Raw genomic sequence first — 26,347 nt, forward strand, 5'->3', positions numbered from 1 at the left:
TTATTTGCTCATGGGACAAAGCAGCCTTGGGATCATCTTGTAAATCAGTTCCTCTAGTCCATTTCTTTATCCTAACCGTACTGTGTCCCATCCCATCGCAGCAGGGAAGTGACAGATTAAGGCGGATTCTGGATTCATTGGACGGAGCAAGCCTGAAAGCAAATGGCCTACTTACAACCTGACTTTACGGCATCACAAATAAAAGAGGGCTCCCTTCAGCCTCTCTCCCTCCTCTTCTCTTAATGCAGGTTTGGTGCCCAGCAGGTGCTCCAGGAACTCGAGGAGATGTTCTCTTTATTATAGCTCCTAATGGGGCAGTTCAGTCCTACTGAACTCATGCACATTTTCCGCTTGGTTTCACTCTTTGGCAACTCATGCCCTGATGCTACACCCCACTGGAGAATAAAAGCTGAGCTCTGTTTACTACTCATTATCTCTCATCTGCATATTCACACAGAGCCACTCCAGACTTTCCCTGGAGTGAAACATGATAATCCTGAAAATCTCCATGGGGATATTGTCTCCTAAGCCCTGGCCAGACTGTTGCATCGTGGCAATCAAGAGATGGTGTCCTCACCATCTGCCCTGCACTTTTTGCATAGCCGCTCAGCCTACCTGCTCATGCACACGAGAGTGACACTGCCGCCCCCCCACTTTGTCAAGAGCAACGTAAGTCGTGTTTACACAAGGAACCCAAATGAACAGTGTAACTCTGCAAATGCCAGCCACCGCCAGAAACAATTCAGCTTGACAGTCACAGCAGCAACTGTCACTGCACTGAGGCTGCGTTGCCGGAAAAATTTCCGACTAAGAAAGTAGCAGTTTTTTGGGATCCCCTCAGGCTATCGCCATACACCATTTGCAGTGTCATCTCAGATTCATCCATCATCACTCCCCTGCGATCAAACAACAGGATGTCGCACCTTCACTGAGAAGCTGAATCTCGCAGATCATGCAAGGGGAAAGGAAGCTCTTTAAGTTCTCTCTGCGTGTCTCCATTCATTTGTTCTACGTTCAGGACTGCAAAACTGCAACTTAGGGAGTTAAAAAGTAAAATAAAAAGAAACCTTATGCGACATCAGCGGGAGGGACTTTTACAGACAATGCTGCCCATCCCACTATACCGTCATCCCAGTGGGCTGAAGCTAATCAATGAACATGCTGATGCTATAACAGACTGTGCTCCAAGCGAAGGCAGCACAAAGGCAATAAAGAAGTTCTGGTTACGCTCTCATTAGAGAAATACTTGATCTAGACTGTGCTCTTTAACTGGGAGCGTTGGGCTTACATCTGCACTGGTTAAGTCTTTCAGGTTTGGTAGGTTCGACTTTTGAAAGTGTGTGTAGTACTCTCAGGGATTTGCAAATGTATCTGACCCAAGGGAAGTGCTGTATTTGTGTAAAGCCAAGTTCTGACTTCACAGAGAAATGTTTTGGGACCAAGCTGTTCTCCCCACAATGAGGCAGAACAATGGAACAATTCGCCCAGGCGCAATCCTACAAGAGGAGACCAAGGTGCTGGCTTTCTTCCGACTTAGGCTCTCTACCATTGCGTAGACAAGTGCACATAGGGCTAGGATTCAACAACTTGGAGGACTGGACCAAATGAGGTTCAACAAGGACAAGTGCAAAGTCCTGCCCTGAGGAGGGAGCGATCCCCTGCACCGGGGCAGGCTGGGGGGGCGGGCTGGGCAGCAGCTCTGCAGAAAAGGACCTGGGGGGACAGGGGGCAAGAAGCTGAACAGGAGCCGGCAGTGCGCCCTTGGTGCCAAGCAGGCGACCGGCATCCGGGGCTGCATTGGGAGAAGCATTGCCAGCATATTGAGGGCAGTGATTCTTCCCCTCTATTCAGCACTGGGGAGGCCACATCTGGAGTCATGTGTCCAATTGTGGGCCCCCACTGCAGAAAGGATGTGGACACGTTGGAGATAGTCCAGCAGAGGGTAACAAAAATGTCTGGGGGGCAGGGAGACATGACTTGTGAGGTGAGGCCGAGGGAACTGGGTTTATTTAGTCTGCAGAAGAGAAGATGCAGAGATTTTAACAGCAGCCTTCACCTCCCTGCAGGGGTTACAAAGGGGATGGAGCTGGACTGTTCTCAGTGGGGGCAGATGCCAGAATAAGGAGCAATGGGCTCAAGCTGCTGCAAGGGAAGTTGAGGTTAGATATTAGGAAGAACTTTCTCACTAAGGCTAGGCACAGAAGTTACACAAAAAACAGCTTAAGTGAGCAGAAACTGGTTTAAACTTGTAACAGAACAGAAGTTCAGTGAACATAAACCAGTTTCAAAATGGCCAAAACCAGTTTGAGATAAACCTGGTTGAATGTAGTATCTTAACTGATTGAGGTCAAACCAGTTTATGGAACTTGTGTCCCAACCCCTTCCTGGTTTAAGTTCAACTAGAGTCCTCCAGCATCCCAGCATGCTCTGCAGCCCTGGACTGAGCTGGACTGTATGTTCCAGCCAAGCAGGGTTGGCCCCACCCCTCTCCTCCCTAGCTGGAGCGCTATCACTGCTCCGGTGGTCTGAGTACGGGGTGGGGGTAGGGGAACCCTGCCCTGGAGTGCTGCTGAGACTGCCTGGCAAGGGGGCAGCTGCTCTTGCCAGGTATCCCTAGCACCCTACCCTGCCCAGCTGCTCCAGCAGCAGGAGTGGGGCTGGGGCCAGACCCCAACAGCCTGAGGGGAAGTGGGAGTTTAATCCCTCCTTTGCAGGGGGTGGTAGTGCGGGCACCAATAGGCTCCGCTTCTGCACCCAGGGCCTTGGCGGGCAGCCACCAGTAGCCTGGGGGGAAGCAGGGAGTTTAATCCCTCCACTGCACGCAGCAGTGGAGGCACCAAAACGGCACCCTGGGCCAAGTCTCTCCAAGGAGTGGGCAGCCAGCTACGGGGAGGGGGCAGGGAGAGGGGATGTGATCCAGCTGCATTGGGGGCAGGGGTTGCAAGGCTAGTTACAGAGCCCGACTCACCATTGCCTCCCACTGCAGAAATATGGCATGAGGTGGGGTGGCCCCCGAGGGCAGGGGTCAGTGCCTGTTGCCTCCCACCTCCAGCCCCACACAGCAGCCGCAGTTTGCAAGATGGCTGCAGTGCAGCTCCCTAACCCTCCCTCTCCAAGCCCAGGAACTCCCATCAGGCCACATCACCATGGGCCCTGTACCAGAAAAACAGGCAGCCACTGCCACTGGAGTAGGGTCAGGAACAAGCCAGCCCCTTCCCGGCTCCTACAACTTTTCCTGCCATGCGGCCACCCCAGCCTGGCAGCTGGGCTACCACCACCTAAGTCAGGCTTTCCTTGCAAGCAACCGCCGCTGTGAGCAGGTGGTGGGTGACAGGTTCTTCACCTCCACCTGCTGTGATAGTTCGCTCCCCCACTGCCGCCAGGAGAGGGAGGGCACAGGGAGCCACGCTGCAGTTGCAGCCCACCTGCAAACTGCAGTCCCCATGCAGGGCTAGAGGCAGGAGGTGGTGGGCACTAGTCTCCGCTTTCTAGGGCTGTCCCAGCACAGGCTGCACTGCCGCAGCAGAAGATAGCAGTGAGTTCAGCTCCGTAACTAGCCCTGTTTCCCCCCTACCCCCTGCAGCCAGGTCACATCACCCCTCCCCACTCCCCACCCATAGCCAGCTGGCCACTCCTTGGAGGGACTTGGCTCAGGGTGCTGTGTCAGTGCCCCTGCCACTGGTGCCTGTAATGGGGAATTAACCCCCCCCACACACACTTCCCCTCAGGCTACCAGCATCTGGCCACAGCAGCCTCAGATGCACAGCCGTGGATGCATCAGTGGAGTCTATTGGTGCTTGCACCGCCCCCCCTGCAGTGTGGGTTTAAACCCCTACTTCCCCTCAGACTATCAGACTCTGGCCCTGCCCCCACTCATGCCACCAGCCAGAGAGTGAGCGGGGTTGGGGGGATGGGGAGCCCTGACAAGGACTGCTGCCACTTCCCCCTCCAGGCAGACCCTGGTTAAAGTTCCTGCAGGCCAAGTTGGGGGTTTAAACCCCTCCCCAGTCATACTCAGGTCTGCCTGGCCATGCCCCTTCCCTCAGCTTAGTTTCCCTCCAGCTGAGGGCTCATTGTAGCACCCCCTGGCTTCTGGCCTGAGCCACTGCAAGCAAATACCTGCATTTCCAGAGTCAAATGTAAATGTCTGTTGACTTGTAAATTGGTTCAATCTATGCAGGTTAAACTAACCTTCAAAGATTGAATCAATTCAGGCTCTGGCTTTTTGAATATCTGCCCCTAGCCCAGAAGGGTAGTGAAGCAATGGAACCGGTTATCCAGAGAGGGCGTTGAATCTACATCCTTGGAGGTTTTTAATACCCAGCTAGACAAAGCCTTGGTTGGGTTGATCTAGCTGGGGCTGGTCCTGCTTTGAGAAGGAGGTTGGACTAGACGTGACCTCCTGAGGTCCCTTCCAACCCTCATTGTCTTTGATTCTAAAACATAAAATACCACCATACTAACACGATAGCACATGCCCATCTTGTACCTTGGGCAGTCATTTATCTTCATACAAGGCAGTGGAGGGCTGGATCCTGAAACAAGTCCTTACTTTGCTATGAAGAAATCCAAAGACGGTATAGAAAATTTGCAGTGGAGAATGTTCCTCTTATAAAAGAACTCTCCTCTCCAACTCAACCTCACCTCTGCTTCCACAACTGCTTCTTTTATGCATACCCACGATGGGTCGCATACACTGAAAGATTACTGCATCATGTCCTAACTTTCATTTTATAGCTGCCCACAGTCCTATAAAAATCAATTGAACACAAACCCAGAGAATTTTATTACACTGCAAGAGCATCTTGTAACTGCCACAAAACTATTCCAGCCCTTGTATTTGAAAAGTTTGATGACAACAACAACAACTACTACAAAAGGACACAGAGAGGCAGCCCACCAGAATGGAACTGCAGCTTATGCTTTGAACCAGCACGGCATGGAAAATGAGGTTGATGATGGGTATAAGCTAAGATGCCATGCAACTTATAAGTGTCTTTCTTGGATGGATACATGCATCTGACACACCAGCAGATGACATACACCTAGGCTTGGCAGAATTCCACTTTCATTCTTTAATAATTTCAAGGGATAACCTTGATGTTTATTTTTAAGCATTTATTTCTATTTTTATCAATTTAAATTTTCAGGATTGTGCAAAATAAAAGTGGGGGAGCAGACAATTTATTGTTGACAATATACTATTATTATACTGCAGTTTAACCACCAGCTGTGACAAACGTAACTACTGTAGGGCTGCTGCCAGCTGAGCGGCAGAGCTGCAATCAGTCCTGCTCTCCCAATGCTCCCTCGTCCACTTTGTCACTTCCTGTTCCTTTGTTTCCAGTCCCCTGGGGTTTCTGGGAGTTGCAGCCCAAACTGCAATCGGCACAGTTCTGTAGGACTGATGCCCCTGTCATCACACACTCCATCAGCCATCATTTTTCTTACCTCCCCTTTCTATACATTTCAATTATTAACGATGGAACTATTTTTTCGTCAGTCTGTGACTATGAGGTGGAACAGACGCACCATTTACTGAAAGAAATCAAATCCTGCCAAGTTTATATATACCCTACTGCATAAAGCACTGCTTGATCAGGCCACAGTCTTACCAAGAGATGCTTTATTATGAACAGATGCTCCATGCATAGTCAGTATTAGAGCAGGCTGAAGATTTACCTATATACCAGCTCTTACATGTAGGCCCAAAGGTCCCATACGGATGTGGTCATCGACATTAAGATGGTTCTCTACCCAGAGAGGGCTCAGGAAGTTTACCTGTACAAAGCTGTATCTTCACAATTCAGTTTTATCCCCGATGATACAATCTACTCTAAGCAGGGGAGCCCTCTGTTGTAAACAGCACTGTTGAACTCATTTGGGCTCCAAAAATTGTGACCATGCAAAGAAGAAATCAGGATAAGAGGTTCAGAGGATCTTTGATGCCCTGAACACACTTCCAGATTCAAAATCAAATTCACTGTCCTGGCATGGGGGCCAGAAGCTGCACCCCAATAACTCCTAGTACTGGATTACCCATAGAGAAGGAACTGGTCGCTCTTCGACCACTCCCAGCATGTCCAACTCTCAGGATTGTTATCACAAATCTCCAGATTACAGAATCACAGGAACATAGGATCATTAGAGACCATCCTATTCTAACCAGCTGAACTTTGAGGTAGGATCATGTATACCTACACAGTGCCTGCAGATGCTCATCAAAATCCACCGCAAAACGATGTAACCTGTTCCAGCACTTCCAGTGCCCGATTTAGGCTTAAGCTACTTAAACTACAGTTTAGGGCCTCACAATATGACAGGCCTCTAAATAAGAAAAAAACCTAGACATTTTTGTTGTAGCATGACAAAAATATACATACACATGGCCCTAGTTCTTACACATATTGAGTTCATAAATTTGTTCAGAAATAACAATGATTCATCTTAACGTTTCATGAAAATCCATTTTTGTGGAGTTCGTGGATTATTTTTATCATGTGCAGCCTCTTAAACTGGACATAGTTTAGGGCCTTAGCATGTTATAATCCGGCCCTGAGTATTTCATGTTAGAAGCATTACCTGACGAATAAACTATATTCTCCTTGCTGAACATAAGGACATCTCTTCTGGTCTTATCACCATTGGCCATGAAAAATGATTGGCCGCTGTATTCTCCATAAAAAACGTTTGATACATAAGAGGTTTCCTAACACACCAACCTCTCCCATTAATCTTCTTTTGTATGTTAAACAGACCACGTTCCTTCAACCCTTCCACACAGGCCATGATTTCAAAATTTCCTTTCCATCTTGTGGTTCTCCTTCAGACTCTCTCCAATTTGTCCACATCTTTCTCAGTGTCTGAGAGTGAAAAACTGGACTGTAGCAGGGCACTGGGGTGCTTGCTACTGGCGCTGATAATAGGGCTTTGCTGTCAGTCATCAGGGCAGCACAGCCGGCAGTTGCTGAGGCAACAGATTGGGTCAGCTGACCGTCAGGGGGTGGGGCCTGGCCCATATAAACAGAAGAGGCTGAGGCCAGAGCCAGTTCCCTTCTGGCAGCCTAAGAAGTGGCAGCTCTGCTGCAGGACAGAGCAGGGCAGGGCAGTTACCATCTAGCAGCCTGAGGAGCAAGAGCTTCGCTGCCGAGCCGAGCCAAGTAGAACAGCCAGACCATCTGCCTGGTGATGCGAGTAGAGAGACCCCCTGGCAAGGAGGTACTGCAAAGGGCCAGGGTGGCGCCGGATTTATGTTGTAGCCACAAGGCCCATTCTGGGGTTACAGCTGGGTTGGCTTAGAGTTGCATTAGAGCCAGGAGTTGTGTTGGTGTTATAACCGGTTGGCGTACGGTTTATGTTTGTGTTACCCCGGAGGACCGGGTGAGGCTATAAGGGGACGGAGGAGGCCTCATTAGGCGCTCCCCAATACAGCGGGGTGCTCCCAGCGCGGTAGAGAGCGCTGCATTTGGGGTGGCCCGACCCCAGCCCAGTGGGGGGCGATTATCGGGACAGGCTCAGGGGAGATCCCCAATAGCGTGGGGTTTTCCTGGGTGCGCAGAGAGAGCACAGCATTCGGGTACCAGAGTGATGGCATGGCAGTTGGCGCCAGGGGCGCTGCGTTTGGGGTGTTGGGACCCCAGCCCCATGTGGGGCGGTATTTAGCCCAGAGCGGGCGAGCGAGCGCAGGAAGCGTGAGACAGGACCCAGAGCGGGCGAGAATGTGAGGAGCCTGAGGCATAAGCCCCAAAGGAGGGGGGGAAGCCTACTAGGAAGCCCCAGAGAGGGGTGTGGGCCAGTGTAAAAGCCCAAAGTAGGGCAAGTGCGCAGTTGGAGGCCCGAAGCAGGGCGAGCGTGCAATTAAGCCTGAAGAAGGGCGATTAGCCCCAGAGAGGGCGAGAAGCGCGGGATAAACAGGTCCGAGTGCGGGCAAGAGAAGCGCGAGAAGCGCAGGACAAGCCCCAGAGAGGGTGAGGAGCGCGAGAAGAGCCCCAGAGAGGGCGAGCGCGCAGTTGGAGGCCCAAGGCAGGGCGAGCGTGCAATTAAGCCTGAAGAAGGGCGATTAGATGAGTAGAAGCCTGAAGTAGGGCAGAGCGCGCGGTTGGGGGCCTGAAGCAGGGCAAGCGTGCGACTAAGCCTGAAGTAGGACGATCACACAAAGAGGAGCCTGGAGAGGGCAGGGCACGGGACAGAGCCCGGAGAGGGCGCATACATATTAGGGAGCTGGGAGAGGGCCTTCATCTCAGAGGTCCCTGTGAAGGGGTGCGTACATAGAACGCACATAGAGACATAAGAACATCCGGTACACCTGCGAAGCTTGGGGCATGCTAAAGGGGAGGTCGGAGGCACGCGTAGCCCATAAGGCTGGGGTGCACCAGATCACTGCATAGAGTAGGGCCAGTACGAAAGCACCGTGTCCAAGGGGACAGCCTCCCATATAAAACTGTATATAAAACCAAGACGTGGCGGGCAAGAAATAGGGTGCGTTTGAGACTCAACTTGGCACAGTAGGGGTGCCAGGGGAGATCACAGCCACTCCTGCGCCCCGCCCCGTGACATGGACATAATGCTGCAGCTGAGTATCTACTATTAGATAGAAGTGTTGGAAGTTATCTTTAAAGCTCCTACTGCTGGTATCATTATATGGCATGATTGAGAATCACATCTTGCAGTAGAAAAAGAACAAGTTGTCTGGCCTTGTGGTTTTGGAAATGCACTGGAAAATATGTCCTATGGGTTCCCTGAAGCTTAAAAACACCAGAATAAAATAAAAAGACCCTAGATCATATTATTATTATTAAATCATCTCTTGATTTTTATGCCTATATCCTGCTTTTGGAGGGCATTGGGACTTGCAATGTTGCAATGTTGAACATGCTGTAAGTACCACAAACCTATAATTGACACTAACTGGTTTCCTTGTTGGCAATTTCAGTGAAGAAGCTATGGTCAAAATAAGCTGCTGAGCTAGGAGGAGAAAAACTTTCTTTTGGCCCATGGTGCTGCTTCTGCTGGGTCAAGGACACAGGTAAATACCTTGAGGGACGCAGGAACTGACATTGCCTGTTCTCGGAAATAGAGGACTCTGACTTTCACCAGAACTACAAACCAGTTAAATACAGTTTTGAGAGTTATCTCCTGGAGAAAAAAAAACAGGATCCAGCTGTGATGAATTTTTATGTTGCAGGATTTAGCAATGCCAGCAGACAATTCTTTGTGCATAAGTGATGTCTTACACACAGGCAAATAAGCCCACCAGGAGCTTATTTGCATCTCTCCTTGCCAAGCTGACTGTAGGGTAGAAAACTTACCCGAGAAGGAGAAAGCGCTATTCTTTTCATCTCTTGAGGGAACGGGATGCTGTACAGCTACAGCTGCCATAAATTAGCACAGCTCCATTAAAAAACTATGGAACCATACTAATTTACACCAGTCAGTATCTGTCCTTGTGTGTGCTATTAGAGTACAAGAGGGTTTGTTTGCCTGGTAGAGTTTCTTGTGTGGGAGCCAGCACCCTTGCACATAGGAACTGCTTGAAGTAGGTTCACATGGGCAAAAAGGAGTCCTATTTGTTAGCAAAGCTGTAAGCAAAAGTAGATTAACAACACAGATTCCAAAATACCAGCTTTCAATGTAGAAAAGCCAATTCCCAACATGGCAAGATTTATATGCCTACTAAATCCCCTGAAACACAATTTAAAGAGTTTTTTTAGCATTCCTCAGACCTGAGATATAGACAGACTGCACCATGCCAACCATGACATGAAGCAGTACAGCGTATACTGCACTTACTTTATAGGGGGAATTTCCATGGACGTTGATCATGAAGAAACTCAAGAAAAATGAATGAGATGCAGTGGAGTGAGAGGAAGTTGACCCATAGGCCATGACACTACCATGTCTTCAACACAGTTTTCAGGAGGCACTATTATCCAATGGATAAGAAACAGTACTGGGAATGAGAAGGCTTGGTTAATAACCTAGGCTCTGCCACTAACCTGTAGCATGGCCTTGGGCAACTCACTTCATCTCTGTGTCTCTCTTCCTCTTTACATTCTGCACTTGCGTACAGCATAAATTATTTAAGCATTAAGGCATGGACTACTTCTCACTATGTAGATATACAGAGCTCAGCACAAGACCATGTCTAGCTGTTGCCATAATAATAATAGAGCCAGATTGAAATCAGTTTGATAAGGGTGAATATGGCCCTGACTGAAGGTCTCAGGTCATAATTTCTACAATGCTTCTGGATCCTTTGAGATGGAAGAGCTATATAAATGGTTCTACTTTTAGCTGGAAACTATGCATATAAAAGACTACTTCCATTTGTATAGACTCATTCTGGTACAGAGGAAATGCATTCTTTTAGGAAAAAGCTATTCTCTCATGAAGCCTGACTACTCAAGCATGTACCAGGCATCACTGCTAAAACGCTCTTTCCTCTTCTCAAGGTGCTTCATTAACCCCATACAATACAACGATGATACATGTTGAGTTTAATAAGGATGTGGAGGAGAAGGGTTGCATCACTTCCGATTCCTCTCATTCAGATGGCAAACTACATTCCAGAAATGCTTCCAAGAACAATCCAAGTCTTCTATTCATTCATCTTTGACCAGATTAAGGTGTTGCCATATTGAACTAGCCAGTTGCTATATATCATCAGAATAGATGTGCGGCACTTCATTGCATCCGGGCTTTCTATTTGCAAAGTGAGGTGAACACTTTAATTATACCAACCGCTGTAACTCAGAAGGGGTGGTCCCTGCTGAGTAGATTTTCAGAAGATCTCCCACAACCAGCATCAGAAAATAATGGGAGCTTCTGGGATCTGAAGCCTTATGAAGAGTTGGCCCTATGGGTTAATCAAATGTCTGAGTGTAATGGGGGGGAGGGTGCCCCCAGGCACCCAAAGAGATCAATGCACCCCACCCCATTTAGGGCAGTCTGCCCTGGACTCTCCTGCCATGCTTTGTTGTAAATGGAATTGATGTAAAATGTTGGAGACTGTCCCATTTGTGGCCCTGGTTTACTGGGCCAATCACATGGCTCCAAACCATCCCTACACCATGCCTCACAAATGGCATCCAATTCTCCTTACTACACCCCTGGCCTCTTACAGCCTCTGACCCACACAGGCCTCAGGTCCCTTTTTGGTGGACCTTGGTCTCTCACTGGACCACTCCCTCAGCCCTTCACTGGACCACAGTCAGACCTGACTCTGGACCGCACACTCGCACTCTGGGCCTTTCGCCCCTCGGGCTTTGGGTCTCTCCCAGTGGATCTTGGCCCCTAGCCTTTCCCCTCTATGGGGTGACCCACAAGGCAGCAGGGGATGAGGTTTTCTGGTGCTCCATCCTCACCTTTCACTGGGGAGGCACAGGTGTGGTATTTCCTGGAGACTGCCCCACCTCACCATCCAACCCCAGCAGGGTGCAGTTTCAGGTCTTACCCAGGACCACCAGGAACCTCCTCCATCCCCATAGTTCCTACCCTAACCTCCAGGAGTTACAGGAGCTGCAGTCTTCAGGCCAGGCAACGCTACTCCATGAGCTCCCCAGATGCAACTGCCAGCCCTGCTCCAGGGTCTGGCCTTGTACTCTCCCTGCCCAGCCCTCCTCCTGCAGTCAGGTGACCGCCCAATTGGGCCTGAACCCACCTGCCAGCTGCTCTACACCCTGCCTGATGTTCTTGAAGTGGCAGGCGCAAACAAGACACTGCCGCAATGAGAGATTCTCAGCTGCAGGCCTCCAAAACCAAAAGGGATTTCAAAGTTGCCTCATTCCATTTTGTTGTACATCTCCACAGTTATAATGTCAGGTGCTGAAAGACGCATTTGTCCTTGGGCTATGGCTGGTCTCTGATGCTTTAAAGAAAGAAGGAATGTAAATAGGCAACCAGTTTGGGAAGCCGTTATGCACACACATAGCCTTACTCACATAAACCCTGGCTGGATCAGGGTCTAATATTGCCATGCTGCAAGTGGAGAGAACAGGAAGGATGAGCTATCACTCCTTATCGCTCCCATCCCTATTGGATCATCTTACATAAGAATGGATATGTTTATTGAATATGATTCAGCAAAGCCCTTAGCCATTTGAGCTAAAAAGTAAACCCATACTTAACGCTTAGCTGAAGTGAGTCTAGGACTATGCTGCCAGCCTATATTGCATTATTTCAGCAGTGCTGCATGATGTGAAGTGTTGAGAACAATTAATTATGGTTTTTAATTACATACACATTTAAGAGGCAAGGATTTCTTTGGGTTATATCTTTTATTGGACCAACTATGTAGTGGGGATAGAGTTAGACCAGCTTTTGAATGAGAGACATTCTCAAGGAGCATCAGTAATGCTGTATTCTGAGTTTCAGAAGGGCCTCAGGAGTGATACTGGGCCAGAGCTTTGATCCCAACATGCAAAACAAAGACTAGAAATAAAAATGAGAGGGGCAAAGATGAAGTATTTTGGATTCACTCTGTAACTGCCATCCAGTCAGAGAGATTTTTTTACGATTATCAATGTTCTTCTAATCCAGAATTCTATTGGCAAGGATTCGAGGATAAAACAGACCATTATTATTGCTGGAAAACAGCAGGATGAGATCTTTGCTATGGTACATCTACCTATGGTCTTATTTATTCACATGCAGTGTTTGAGCTGTTTCCCACGCTTGGGGAAGAACAACTATGCTACCTGAAGCACACTGCCAGGAACCTAAGCATCTTTCCTACATTGCCCTTCCCCTTGGGATCACCACCTGGATGCTCTGTTTTCCGTAACTCCGAAGATCAGGGAGTGTTCAGGGCTTCTTTCCTCCCCTCCGCCTGTCTCTGTTTCTATCAACTGTGCCTGTGATTTGTCCCTCATCATAATATCTAGGGACCAAAAAAAACCCACTACAAGGCCATCAGATAACGGGGTCCAGGAATGGGCATACAATCACTTCTGTCCACTGTGGGGAAAGTGCCAGGTTTCATTAGCTGGCGACTGAAGATAGTTTAGTGTTGTATTAGTTCTATTCACTGAACCGCTACATTCATTTTCACAGCAGAAAAAAACTTGTTGAGAGTCTACATAATAAAAAAAAAAAAAAAAAAAAAATTAAAGACCCATAAAGAGAGCATATCCTGACTAGTTCAAGTTTCACAGTCAGTTACTCGGTGTTTGCGACTGCACATCATCACCTGCCCAAAGTTCACTGTTTGGCTAGGACAACATTCACCGGGGCACTTTTGAAGCAGAGTCAGTGTTGCATAATTTAATTTCTCATCTCCCATTAACACTGCCAGTCTTACCATAATCAGAATGATAAATGCAGAGTCATACTTCTTCTTGCTGACATTAATGCCCATCAATATTTCAAATGCAAACAATTGTGACATTTAACTTTATAAAAATTACCTAGTGCACCAACACTGCTTAATTAAACAATTTAAAAGCTGCTTTTGTTATATTTAATGAATGATATATTATACTGCAACAAAACATGCAGCAATACAAATACTTCACAATGCTAACAATTAAGACTCACTTCCCTTATGGCAGTTGACAACACAAGTGCTCCACACTTCATTCAGTTTGTGCGTTTGAAATGAACTGGTTAGTGAGAAGGGTGCTTCTTTGCTAATGAGTTTTGTAATCAAGGCATCTATTTTAATTTCAAATTGGCCAGATTGGGGGAAATTGCTAGACTAAATGACTTGTGCTAATTAGGATTATAAAAATATTCATCATGGCAAGGAATTAATGTAGGGTCCTGATTTCCCTACATTTGCATATTGCTTTGGTTTCGGGGGGGGGCACAGGGGGAAATCAAAAAAACTACTCCTGATAAATTGTCTTCTTTTTAATGAATTGAACAAACATGATATCTGTTTTAGTCGTCCTTTCATTTAAAAAGACTGATACATATTCATGATTTGTAAATGAAGTTAAGTGATTTCAACTCCTCACTTCATTACCATACTGAAGAAGTGACTTCCGCAAGTAGCTTTTAAATATTCCACATCTCTGGGGTTTCCTTCTGCTCAGCTAACAGTTTGGTTGATCTGTTTTCCTGAGCTCTCCTTGAGCGGCGGGGCTGGTAGCAGGAGGTTGTCGGGTCCAACAAGGGATGCCTACTGTGGTTGTAGAACAGGATGTTCTCAGAGGCACATAAAAAATAAGATGGTCTTCTTGTTAAGGTATGAAAACAAGACTCGGTTCTGGATATGACTACTCAATTCGTCACGGTGGGCCAGTCGCACTTGGCCAAATTCTCAAGAGGGCTTTGGTTTCTTAAAATTGAGGTCCAAAACCGTCACGCAACAAAGCTCCCCAGGTGCCCCCTGTTCTGAGAGGGATACATGTTGTAGCCGTGTTGGTATAAGAAATAGAGACAAACAAAACTCTTGGGCTAGAGACAATATCTTTTATTAAACCAACTATGTGGCAGTTGGTCTGATGCAAGATATCGCCAAGAGTTGTGTTTTCCCTGTTCTGAAAGTTGCCTGGGACCTGCAGCTCTGTTACCACACCACCCCAAAATGGCCCCAGACCCAACAGCTCCATGTCTTGCTCCAACTTCAGTCCTGCTGGGATCCCAAAGGTGGAGAGAGCACTGCCTATGCCCCCTAAGGTGTCCTATCCAGCACACAGGCTTTGCGTACATCTAACGCACGCTGCCAGTATGAGCCACTCACAAAATCACAGAAATCACGGAGGCCTTTTGGTTTCAATTGTGATCTATTAGTGAGGGCATTTGCCTATATGTGAGGGGTTCTGGTCCTGCTCCCAGCACTCACCGTGCATATCACAATACATGGTTATCAGATAAGAAACAGGGATAAACTTAGGAACAGCTCTGGGCCCTTGACTCAGAAAACGTTGGTTTAGAATTGCACAAAATGGAAGCTTTCAGACCAGGCCTGAATCCAAGAGAAAACCAGAGGCTTCCTAGGAAGCAACGACTCAGCCCAGGCTCAGACAGTTTTACCCAAGCAAACATAGCCACACCATCAAAATAAGTGTGTCCTCCATCCCCCTCATGATGTTTGAGTTCAGGGCACAGTAACTAGTTAAGGGGGTTTTTATTTATTTTATATATATATATATATATATACACACACACACACACACATACACACACACACATATTATATATACACACACATACATACATATATATACATACATAAACGCATATATATATATACACACACACACATATGATGGGGCCACATCTTCAACTAGCATCAACTGGGGCAGCTCTGCTGAAGAAAGAGAAATTACGTAAACTTGAATTAGCATCACCGTCTCCTGAGGACTCACAACGAGTCATTTCCACTTGAGAGACCTTCTAGCGGGTGCCAGCAACTTCCACTGAGAAGATACAACTGGAAATGAGTAGGAGAAGGGATAGGTAGGAAAAGCAAAGAACAGTGTGGAAAACCTGAGCTACTTTGCTATCCTGTGAGGTACTGAGGTACAGTAGCTATAGCAGGATGGGCAAAATGTGGCTCCTGGGCCGGATGCATCCTGCCAGGCCATGCTATCCAGCCCGTGGGGCCCCTAAAAAATTTAGAAAATTAATATTTATCTGCCCCGGCTACCTGTCATGCAGCCCTCAATGGCTTGCCAAAACTCAGTAAGCGGCCCTCCACCCGAAATAACTGCCCGCCCCTGAGCTATAGGCATAGCATAAACCACAAAGAAGATTAGAAAATTTCACTGTGGTATGTTGGCCCCTTGGAGGTCAACCAGTGTTGATTAAAACGGGCCCTGATACCTTCCGCCTTTCCACCTGCTCTTTGCTGTTGGACTCTGTGTTTAGCTGAACGCACAAGTCCCCTGTGATTCAGCGGTAGCATCCTTGTCTGGCACACAGGAACCCTGGGTTTGACTCCCGTGTGCTCATACAACTACAGCCATGGAGGCACCAAATGTCTGGGCTGGGTCTGGCCTTTGAATTGTGTCTCAGTGGTCTAAGGGGTGGATGGAAGGTCTGGGCAGCCTCCACTCCTCCCAACCCCTGCCTGCGTATATGTGTTGAAGGTCTGGGCGACCCTTCACGGATATGCCATGTTCTGGAAGGATCGATGGCTGCCAAAGATGAATGCAACAGTTATCTCATCTTTTGGTTGCCCACCCTCCCATACAGCAGCGATTCCACTGTTGAGATCCATGCAGAACTAATATCTTGCCTTCCTCAATAGTTCAACAGTAATATAAATAGTTCACAAGATGATTACGGCGTGGCGCAAGTTTACCCTACTAGGAAGCCTCCTGACGCCAGGGCTACATGTCTGAGATAGCAAATAGCTTGTTCACACTCGGTACGTATGGACTAAATATGTGAAGGGGCTGTGGTGCCTAACTGCCATTTTAGATGTTTAAATCCAACCTTTAGGTGCTGCTGAAGTCCTCGACCTGCAGCTGTTACCTAATCCGTTAGGTTCCTGAAGTCCTTTTGCGCCTAAGTTTCTGCTAACCTGTGAGACCAAAAACAAGCCAGAGCCTGACTTCAGAGCCTGATGCTCACCTGGGCTGGGGGAATGCCAGCTCCCACTCCAGTGCCCCAACCACCTGGAGTAATGGTTACTCCCTATCTCCTTCCGTGTTTCTTTAAGAAAGTGTTGGCCTGACTTACTGTCTAATACTAGGAGCAGATCCACAGCTACAGATCCTGAGCAAAAACAAGCCTCTCCCTCCTGCCCATAGTTCAGCACTGAACCAATTTACCACCTTTTCTCAACACTGGCAGCTCCGGTGGATGGCTCTGGAGGATCCTGTCCATACATCTTGCACTCTCCCAATGCACTGCATAGGGAGCCCGAGCCCCTACTTCACAGCAGAGGATTTCACTCGATTGCATTCCTTATCCTTCTAAATACATTCAGCCTTGTCTGAATGTATCCAGGCCCCTGATTTGCACTGAATTCAACTTTCTGATCACACCTCCTGCCTGCTCTGGGGTTACAAGAAGCCCCTAACCAGGTTTGATGCTGACTGCCAGGTGCATCGCAACAACCCAGTCCTGCATTACCTAGCCCATCTAACTGAGCTGCTCATACATGGCGGTGTTGGGATACTCACCCTATTGTTTGCTCATGGTGAATATTAAGCCCTACAGAACCAGAAGCCATTGATTACCAAACTCTTTATTAAATTCACTCATATTAATAATCCCATGGCAGGTAAATTTGAGACAAGCTGTTACTAAACCGCCCAACTCTCTCTCATCTCCTTCTCCCTCCAGGGTTTTATATCCCAGTTACTACTGGGGTATCTGAGGACCTCTGTGTTCAAAGTTTCTTTTTCAAACAATTGTTATCTAAGTTTCTCCCTAATTCCCTGTATGCTTTTTAAAATGAAATCATTGGTGCAGGGGACTGGACCTGATGATCTTCCAAGGTCCCTTCCAGCCTTACAGTCTATGAATCTATAAATACAAGTGCATTTTGCTTCTTGCTGAGGCTATGGCAGGGTTGAAGGTCATGCCCGTGTGTTGCAAGAGCCAACTCCAAAGTCACAGTCTGACTCCATTCATAGATGTTAGGGGCTAGGAGGGACTTTATAAGACCATGGGGTCCATCCCCCCCTGCACATGGGCAGGAAAGACCGCTGGGGTTAGATGACCCCAGCAAGGTCAGCATCAAGAGGCTATTTGAAGATCGCCAGGGTGAGTGACTGTACCAACCCCGGGAGGAGCCTGTACCAGACCCTGGGCACTCGAATCATAAAGAAGTTTTTCCTTATGTCCAGTCTGAAGCCATCTTCAATCAGTTTGTTTCTAGTGTTCCCTGTCTTCCCCTGGGGTGCCTTGGTGAGCAGATGCTCCCCCAGGCCATGATGTGCGCCCCTAATATAGGCTGCCACCGAGTTCCCTCTGAGTCTTTTCTTCTCCAAGCTGAACAGTCCCATGTCTTTCAGCCTCTCCTTGTATGACCTGCTCTCCAGACCTCCCATCATGCGCATGGCCCTCCTTTGGACGCTCTCGAGCTTCTCTGCTCTCCATAGGAAACTCTATGCCTTGCAAACCAAGCTCTCTGTCCAGCTCTCTCAGTTCCCACCCTCTGCAGGTTTCCATCAGTGGGACACTGCTGTCAGAAGTCAGGCTCACAGAGAACTGGCTGTCTCCTTGGGTGGAGAGGCCAAATCATGGAGAGCTTTAAAAATCCTGACCTGGAATTTCAGTCGGCTTTTCACCAGGAGTCACTGCAAAAAAGCAAAGCATGGGCATGCATTGGGTGGTCAGGGGCTGAGGCAGATAAGCACTTCCATTCTGTACCAAACAGGTCGGCTTGATCTGCCGTTTCCTTCTTGCAGCAGTCAAGATCACCATTCACAAAGGCAGGGGGGTACCTGTGATCAAATCGGTGTCTGATGCACAAACCTGCCCAGCCAGAGGGTATCTTTATCATCTGTAAGTGTTTGAATATCAAGAAGGAACAGAGCACCTAGGCCAAAAAGGCAATAGGCCATCCTCACCTCTGGTGGCTGTATGTTAGGAGATGTTAAAGGTGTTGTCTATGCTCTGAGAAACACTTTGTTCATGTTCAGGTCCATATTTTATACCTAGATGCCATACAGCAGTCGCAACTCCTTCAAGTAGAAAGCAGCACATCTCAAGCACACCAGTCATTTGATCACATTCATACGGTGGCTTTGTTTTCATTTGTTACAGGCTTTCCTTGGGGAAAAAGTCTTTCCTGGAAAAATCTTGGAGGCTCTTATGAGAAGTAGCAGTTTTGTTTTTTAAAAAAAATAAATAAAAATAAAAAGCTACCAAATGGGAGCATGGTTACTCGTGAAACCCTGCCAGATTCACGTCAAAAATGGCCATTATATTCCTAAAGTGCCCACCCTGGGTGCGTAAGCACTCAGGACATTTTAAGGACACGGCGGACAAGAAGTTCATGCAGCACTGACATAATGCACCACCTTCCTTGGAAAATATACACACAAACCAAATGCTACCCTCAGTGTCTCTGCTATCATCCGACACTCGAGACTCAAAAGATATAATTACCAATTAGTCTTCTAGAGCCCGATAATTACCCAGTCCTACATGGCTGCACAGGGTTGCAAGAGAAAGTACAGCGCCCGTCCTTCCTCCCAGGCTTGAGAAACCTCCTCCATCGCTGCTGCATGAGACGTGAGAGCTGCACGCTTTCTTCTGCCCAACCTCCACGCATGTAGGACACAGCCCCAGGCAAAATGCAGTGGAGCCAGCATGGAAAAAGACAGCGATTAGCTGTTGGTAAGAACTGGGAACAGATGACTACTATGTCCTGGGAGAGACAGAAGAGCAGGGAATGCTGCTTTTCCATGGTACAGTTATTTTGCTGGACTCCTTGTAGGATAGAGCCACTACATACTGCCTCTTACTCTGAAATAAAGGGAAGCTGACTCACTGGTTTCTGGCCCCATTATGAATGTCCTTCTCCAGTCTTTTCAGAAATTCAGGGGTCTGGGGAAAAACAGCTTGACATGGGGTACTGGCAAAACTTGGTGATTTTACTACCTTATTTGCTGGGGGGGGAAAGTAGTTTCAGTTCAACTGAAACTATTTGTGAACTGGCATCAAATGTATCAAATAGTTTTAGGCCAATTTTTTTTTAACGGGAAAAGTCAAAATGCTTTTGTTTCCCATTCTTCCCTTCTCCATTTTCATGTTTGGTTTCAAAATAAGATTCTGGGGTTGAAATCTGCCCACATTTAACTGAAAAAAGATATAAAAACCAAAGAAGGTGGGTCAGAAAATCTCATTTTAGTTGACCTAAAATGGCCCAGGCTTTTTTTGTAAGTTTGTTTAAGTGTTTCCAGTTTCCCGTTTTGTAAAAAAAATGGAGAAAAAAAAATCTTTTGGGTCAAGCTCAAACACATTTTTAATTTTTTTTTTTTTGTTCGGCCAGTGACCCAAAAAAATCAATTATTCACACCCCTCCAGGGGTTGGTTTTAATTAGACTGAGCAGAAGGGCTTAGCTGGCTGAACTGCATTTTTTGATTCATCATTTTAATTAATTTGCAGGGTGGTCAGAGGATGTGTACAGCAGCTTGTTATTACTCCAAATGGAAAGGAAATTAATAAAATAAAATATTAATCTGAAGAGGTTTTGCCAATCAGGGCTGGAGCGGAGTTTGCAGGCAGGTATATATGATTGCAGTCTTAAGAGGCTGGACTGAATCTCCCATACCAGCATCCACCGTTGGGGGTCAAATTATATCTATTTGGTTTGTTTTCCAATAGTCACTTAATGCATCTTTAAATCTACCATGATAGGCAATTGTTCCAGATAACTCTTGAAAGGTCAAATCCACTTTTAAAGCACAGGGAGATGGCGAAGGATTAAGGATGCACGCCAAGAGAGTAGCTGCACCAATGTATCTACAGCATGACAGCTGTTGCCTCCACAGCTCCCTTGCTAAATTAGCCATAAGTATTAGCAGCAAGTCCTGGTGGGCAACCCTCAGAAGGTGCGGTGGATTAATTCAGGTCAGTCCCATACCCAAGGCAGGTGGCACATTTGAACCAGACAAAGTATTTACTAATCCTATGGCACTTAGGTGTTGTCTAAGGTGGGAGAGAAAGGTGACATCCAGCCAGCTTTGCCCTACATGCGGTAAAGGGCTGTGTGGGGACTTGCCTGGCTCCTTGGCTACCCTGCAAGGTCATGCAGCCTCTGGACTACTCAAACACGCACATACTGCTTTTACTGGCTCTCTTGCAGTTCTGGGAGATACAGAATAGCTGTGATACCCACACGCCTGCCCATGCTCCTTAGCTCAGAGGTAGGAAAAGGGCTGGAGCTGAGCCCAGACACCATTCATAGACTGGTTGGGGAAGCCCATTGCCATATTCCTCTAAAGCAGGGGTGGGCAAAATATGGCCCGTGGGCTGCATCCGGCCAGTGAGGCCATTCAAACTGGCCCACAGTGCCCCTAAAAAATGTAGAAAATTAATATTTATCTGCCCCTGATTCCAGTAAAAAATTACAGGAATCAAGGGCAGTAGGACCCAGGGAAAGCCTGGCGGGCTCCCACAACAGCAGGGCCCCGCAGCCCCTGCCCCAGCTGGGGCTTCTGGCCTGGGACCATGTGGCTGCCCCACGCCAGAACTGCAGGTAAGTGTAGGGGGGAGAAGGGCAGGGGGGACCCCGGATAGGGAAGGAGCACAGGGGAGGGGGGAAAGCTGAGCATGGGGGGGGAAGTGGCCCCTCCCCCACCTCATGCCTGACACCCCATGCTGCAGCTGCTTGCAGCCTGCACGAGGCTGCCTGTGCCTGCTCTGGGCAGCCCCACGCAGGTTGCGAGCAGCTGCAGCAGGGAACGCCGGCCGTGGGGTGGGCAAGGGGCCAATTTCCCCCGTGTTCAGCTTTTCCCTGGGCTCCTTTCCTGCTCCTTCCCAACGCAGAGAAAAGTGGCCCGTGGCCGGCACAGCCGCTCGCAGTCCACGCGGGGCTGTCTGGAGCAGGCACAGGCAGCCCCAGGCGAGTTGCGAGTGGCTGCAGTGTGGGGCACCAGGCATGGGGTGGGGAGGGGCTGCTTTTCCCCCTCATGCTCAGCACCACCTTGTAACCCGGCCCCACTGCCAGCTTGGGTCTCGCGCCAGCTCTGGGCTCGCCTGTCAGGGCTGCGCATGGTGACAGCAACTGTGGCCCCCCTGCTTGCCGTGCCGGGCACTGTTTGCCACTCTTGCCTCTGGGCTGCCCAGCACACGCTCCAGGTGGGCAGCAGCAGCCAGCACTGCCCAGTGCAGCAAGCAGGGGGACTGCAGCTGCTGCCACCGACAGGTGACCCTGGTGCTGGCGCAGGGCCCAGGCTGGCAGCAGGGGCGGGTTACAAGCTGGTGCTGAGCACAGGGAAAAGCGGTCCCTCGCTCACCCCGTGGCCAGTGCTCTGCACTGTAGCTGCTTGCAGCCTGCATGGGGCTGCCTGTGCTGCTCCAGACAGCCCCGCATTGGCTGCAAGCACCTGCAGCAGGGAGTGCCAGCCATGGGGTGGGTGAGGGGCCACTTTTCCCCCATGCTCAGCACCAGCCTCTTCCCTGCCACCAAGCAAGGGGTCAGGGCTGTGCGCTGCCCCCTGTCTGTACCACAGGGCTGGGGGGCACTGGGTGTGAGTTGGCTTGGGAGCTAGCCGGAGCACGGGGCCCGCACCAGTGTCCCAGGGCCACTGCCGGCAGGGCCCAGAGCAGGGTGGCAGGAGCGCGGGGTCCCAGCTGGCCGGGGCTCTATGGAGTTGGGCCAGCTCCCCCCTCTCCCTGCTGGTGCAGCCCAGCCCAGCTTCACAGACCCCTGCCAGCCCACACCCCGCTTTGGACCCCACTGGTGCTGGCCCTGGGACACTGGTCCCAAGACATTGAGACATTGGTCCCAAGATGGTGACCAAGGAGCAAGGCACCTGTCAAGGGGTGGGGCTACCCACGCCACCCTCAGACTGCCAAAACTGGGTAAGCGGCCCTCCGCCCCACATAATTGCCTGCCTCTGCTCTAAAGGCTTTCTAACCTATTCTGAGGTCCCTTTAACATATTTGCAAGGCATACATGTGCCTTAAAGCAATGCACAGTCACCTCCTCATCTCAACCAAAACACCAGACGCTTCCTTACTATTACAGCAGTGCTTCGCTGGAGACACACGCTCGACACGTCACATTCAACGTATCCCCACCTGCTTACCTCATCAGCCATCTCTTTCTTACCGAGCTGTCTTTGTACAAACACAAATGCCATTTAAAATCCTTACTTCTGGTTGAAAAGCAGCATCAAACCATTCAGCGACATCAAATGAATCTATTGGGTCTTTCACTCCAACTTCAAAATCTTCTGTTCAGCTGAACATCTGAGCTTGCAAACTATTTGACATTTGACTAAGTCTTTCATACAATAACCACTTAATACTGTGAAAGAGGTCTATTTACAATGGCTTTGTGCCTGCAAATGTCACTCAGGCATCATCTGAGAAGTTACGGCATAACACCTGGTGCCTGCCATCGCACTCTGTTAACAAGGGGATGGAAAGGTTATATCTGAGTTATTGTTTGAAGGTGCCGCTGTGGCAGATTATGTAACTTATTCAAGTGTGTCCTAAGTAACTGCTAGGGAAAGTGAAGTGAGAGGAAGGGACTAGAAAGAAGTGATGCACAAATATTTAAGAAAGGGAGGCTGTCAACCCTGGATTTAAGCAGTATTATTCCAAAAACGCAAGAGCCCAAGGAGGAAAACTGACCAGCTTAGCAAAGCTCGAAACAGCTCCTTGAACTGCAAAAACAACCCAACTAAACCTGGGTCTTTAAAATGCTTTCATTTTTCACGCTGCTTGGTTAAGCTACAAAAGCTTTCAAAATCCCCTGCTCTTCGCCCCAAAGTACGACTGAGCAGGGACTGCAAAAAATTCCCTGCCTGTTACGACTTCAGGAAAGGTGCAGTGTTGTTGAGCAGAAAGGCTCTCTGCCCTACCCCACGACAACCAGCCTCTGCAAACTGAGCACAGGCTTACAGCGACAGGCGCCCAGGAGAGCTCAGCATCTGTTCCGACACCTACTCGATTTTCAGATGAGTTCAGCACCTCACGTCAAATCAGGCCCTGGTGTCCCTTTCGTCATCGCCATTCCTAAATTACATAGGCAAAATGATGGCCCCAGTGACATCTGTGCCCCCAGTGGGCTTATAAAAATCACAGAAGACAGGGCTGGAAGGGACTTTGGGAGGTCATCTAGTCCTCCAAGGCAGGATTAACTGTATTTAGGCCTGATATTTATCTAACCTGTTCTCAAAACCCTCTAACACTAGAAAGTCCAAAACCTCACCGGGAATCTACTCCAGTGAGGAAACATTTGCATCCCAGCATCCAACCTAACTCCCCCTGGCTGCAGTTTAAGCCTCTTATTTCTTGCCTGGTTAGCAACAGACATGGAGTTCCTATGCATGTGCCAGTAGGCTGCTCCAACGCTCTGCAATTACAGCAATTAATTGAGTCTGCTGGAATCTGGTAATTACCGTGCTCCAGCAGACTCCAGCGTCACATGTATCACTGCCCTGGCACTGAAAAATGGCAGCAGGGGCACTCTATCTAAAGCTTGTTCGATGCGCTTTAGTTAAAGTGCCCCCACCACCATTTGCCAGCACAGGGACGCTGACACACGTGATGTTCCAGCACTTTAATTAACACGGCTCTTGGAGCACATCTATAAGTGCCCATGGAGAATAGTTTATAACCTTCTCTGCAGTCACTTTTGACACAGCTGAAGACTGCTTATCCTGTCTCCCCTCAATCTTTTCTAAACTAAAAAAACCCAACTCTTTCTGTCTGACCACACAAGTCGTTTTTTCTAGACCTCTCGTTTTTGTTGCTGTCCTCTGGATTCTCGCATTTTGGCACACCACTTTTGAAGGGTGAAGCTCCAACCCTATGGCACCCTAACTGAGGCCTCCTCATTGCTACACGAGGATGGATCCAAACAGACGATTCTACTGGGAAAGCAACTGCTTGAAAAAGAAACCAACTTTTGCTTGTGTATAAAGCTCTGCAAGGCTACAGCAGCAAAAACCAACCCATGGCACCAAACCAAATCTGATTCAGAATAAACCTAGGCAGCATATCTGCTGAGTTCAATGGAGCTCAAAGGTTCAATGGACCTTTACATTCCATATATACACAGTATGTCTTTTCTGTCTTGCCGTGTCCCTTGCATCAGGCTGAGGCAAACAGTCACCTGAAATGAGTTGGTTACCTTTTGATCGAGACTGTAGGCCAGGACCCAGTCCTCCTGCTTGGGATGGAAGAGCAGGCTCTGGATGTAGAAATTCAACCTGTACTTCTGGTAGGTGGCCCCTTCGTCAGAGCTGATCAATATGCTGCTCTCAATCTCTGGGTCACTCAGGAGCATTATCTAAATAGGAACAGTGAGAGAGAAAGAGAAACGGGACAGAGTTCAGGGAAAAGTGAAAATGTATGCAATTTAAAATATTTACATGAGAATGAACTGGCTAGTGAATATAGAAAGCATTGCTCTGTGCTGAGATGGAAGCAGACTTGCTCAACAATTTATCCATGGCCTTATGCTTTCAGTATTTAATGGAGATTCCCCAAATGTTTGTATTTGTTTTTGTCAAAAAAACGGCAATTTTTAATGAACATGACTCTTTTGGTTTTGATCTAAAAGCCATTCTGGGTTGGAAAAAGCATATTACTGACAAAGAATCTTGATCAGCTCTAGTTTCTAGTGTTTATGGATGACAGCTAGCCATGCAACGTGCTATAAAAGATTCACTGGGCATGTCTACACATGCATTTATGTATGCTTAAATGTATTGCGCAGTAAGTTACTTGCTCAGTAAGCAAGAATAGGCTGGTGTCTAGACGTGCAGGCTTTAAAGTGCATTAACGCTGTGTGTGGCCTGACTTGGGACTAAAGTTTATCCCCAGTCAGTCCACACACCCAGTGTTACTGCAAACTAAGGTGTCTACATGTGTGTTACTGCGTGATAACTAATCAGGCGTAAATTTGATACCTGCATGATGCTGGTATCAATTTTCCACTCAAGTTGGCATAAGTTGCAAGAATTTACTGCACAGTACAGGCATACACATGTAGACACACACCCATACTGCACAGTAATTTTAGCTACTGTGCAGTAAATGTACACATGTAGACGCACCTACTGGTACCCATTGGGCATGAGCTGTATACTTTTCCAATGATTTTACTACTTAGTAGTGTGATCATTCTGAATTCATGTTGATAAAACTATTATACCATGTCATAATTCAGGCACACACATGCACCTACCTTGTACAAAATTGGAAATAATATTGTAAAATAAATCACTGAGCCAGAGGCATACATTTCATAACATGATTGTGTGGAGAAGCTTGGACCTTTGATCATTTCCTCTCTGCCAGGCCCAGTAACCCATGTCTGTAGGACTATTTACACAACCCCAAATAGCCTCAAAAAGCCAAGATGTTTTTTCTTCTGTTTGTTTCCAACCTGGTAGTAGAGTAATGTCTAAGAAGGACCACTTGCCTCCTAACACACCTACTCTTGAGATATGAATGGGCTGTATCCAGGGTTAAGGTCCAATATCATGCTACCTTGCAAGACGTTGAGAGAGAATCATTGGAAAGTGGAGGCTTGCAAACCTGGCTACTTGGGTGCGGACTTTAAAATTGGGGGGTGGGGTACACAAGCACACCTGTGTGTGTACATGCACCTTTCTGTGTACATGCATGAGTGTGTGTGCCTCAAATCACCAGCTGAGTCCCAGGGATTGTTCATGTAGCACTTAATGAAAACATTTTTGCCTGTTGAAGAAAATGAAACAGTTTGGTTTGCTCAGGTATGGAAATGCGTTCATGCTC

General features: G+C 48.0%; 1 protein-coding gene across 2 annotated transcripts in view; it reads right to left on the reverse strand.

The window, feature by feature from the left end:
• SORCS3 (sortilin related VPS10 domain containing receptor 3) overlaps positions 1 to 26,347 on the reverse strand; it is a 432,841-nt gene that overhangs the window by 167,131 nt on the left and 239,363 nt on the right. For both annotated transcript variants that reach the window (XM_090057528.1, XM_090057527.1), the window contains exon 4: positions 24,717 to 24,875. In XM_090057528.1, coding sequence (XP_089913654.1) covers positions 24,717 to 24,875 — 159 coding nt within the window. The remainder of the gene's footprint in view (positions 1 to 24,716; positions 24,876 to 26,347) is intronic.

The sequence above is a fragment of the Crocodylus siamensis genome, chromosome 7 (assembly GCF_052110815.1).
Source record: "Crocodylus siamensis isolate JL-2025a chromosome 7, ASM5211081v1, whole genome shotgun sequence".
NCBI classification, from domain to species: Eukaryota; Metazoa; Chordata; order Crocodylia; family Crocodylidae; genus Crocodylus; species Crocodylus siamensis.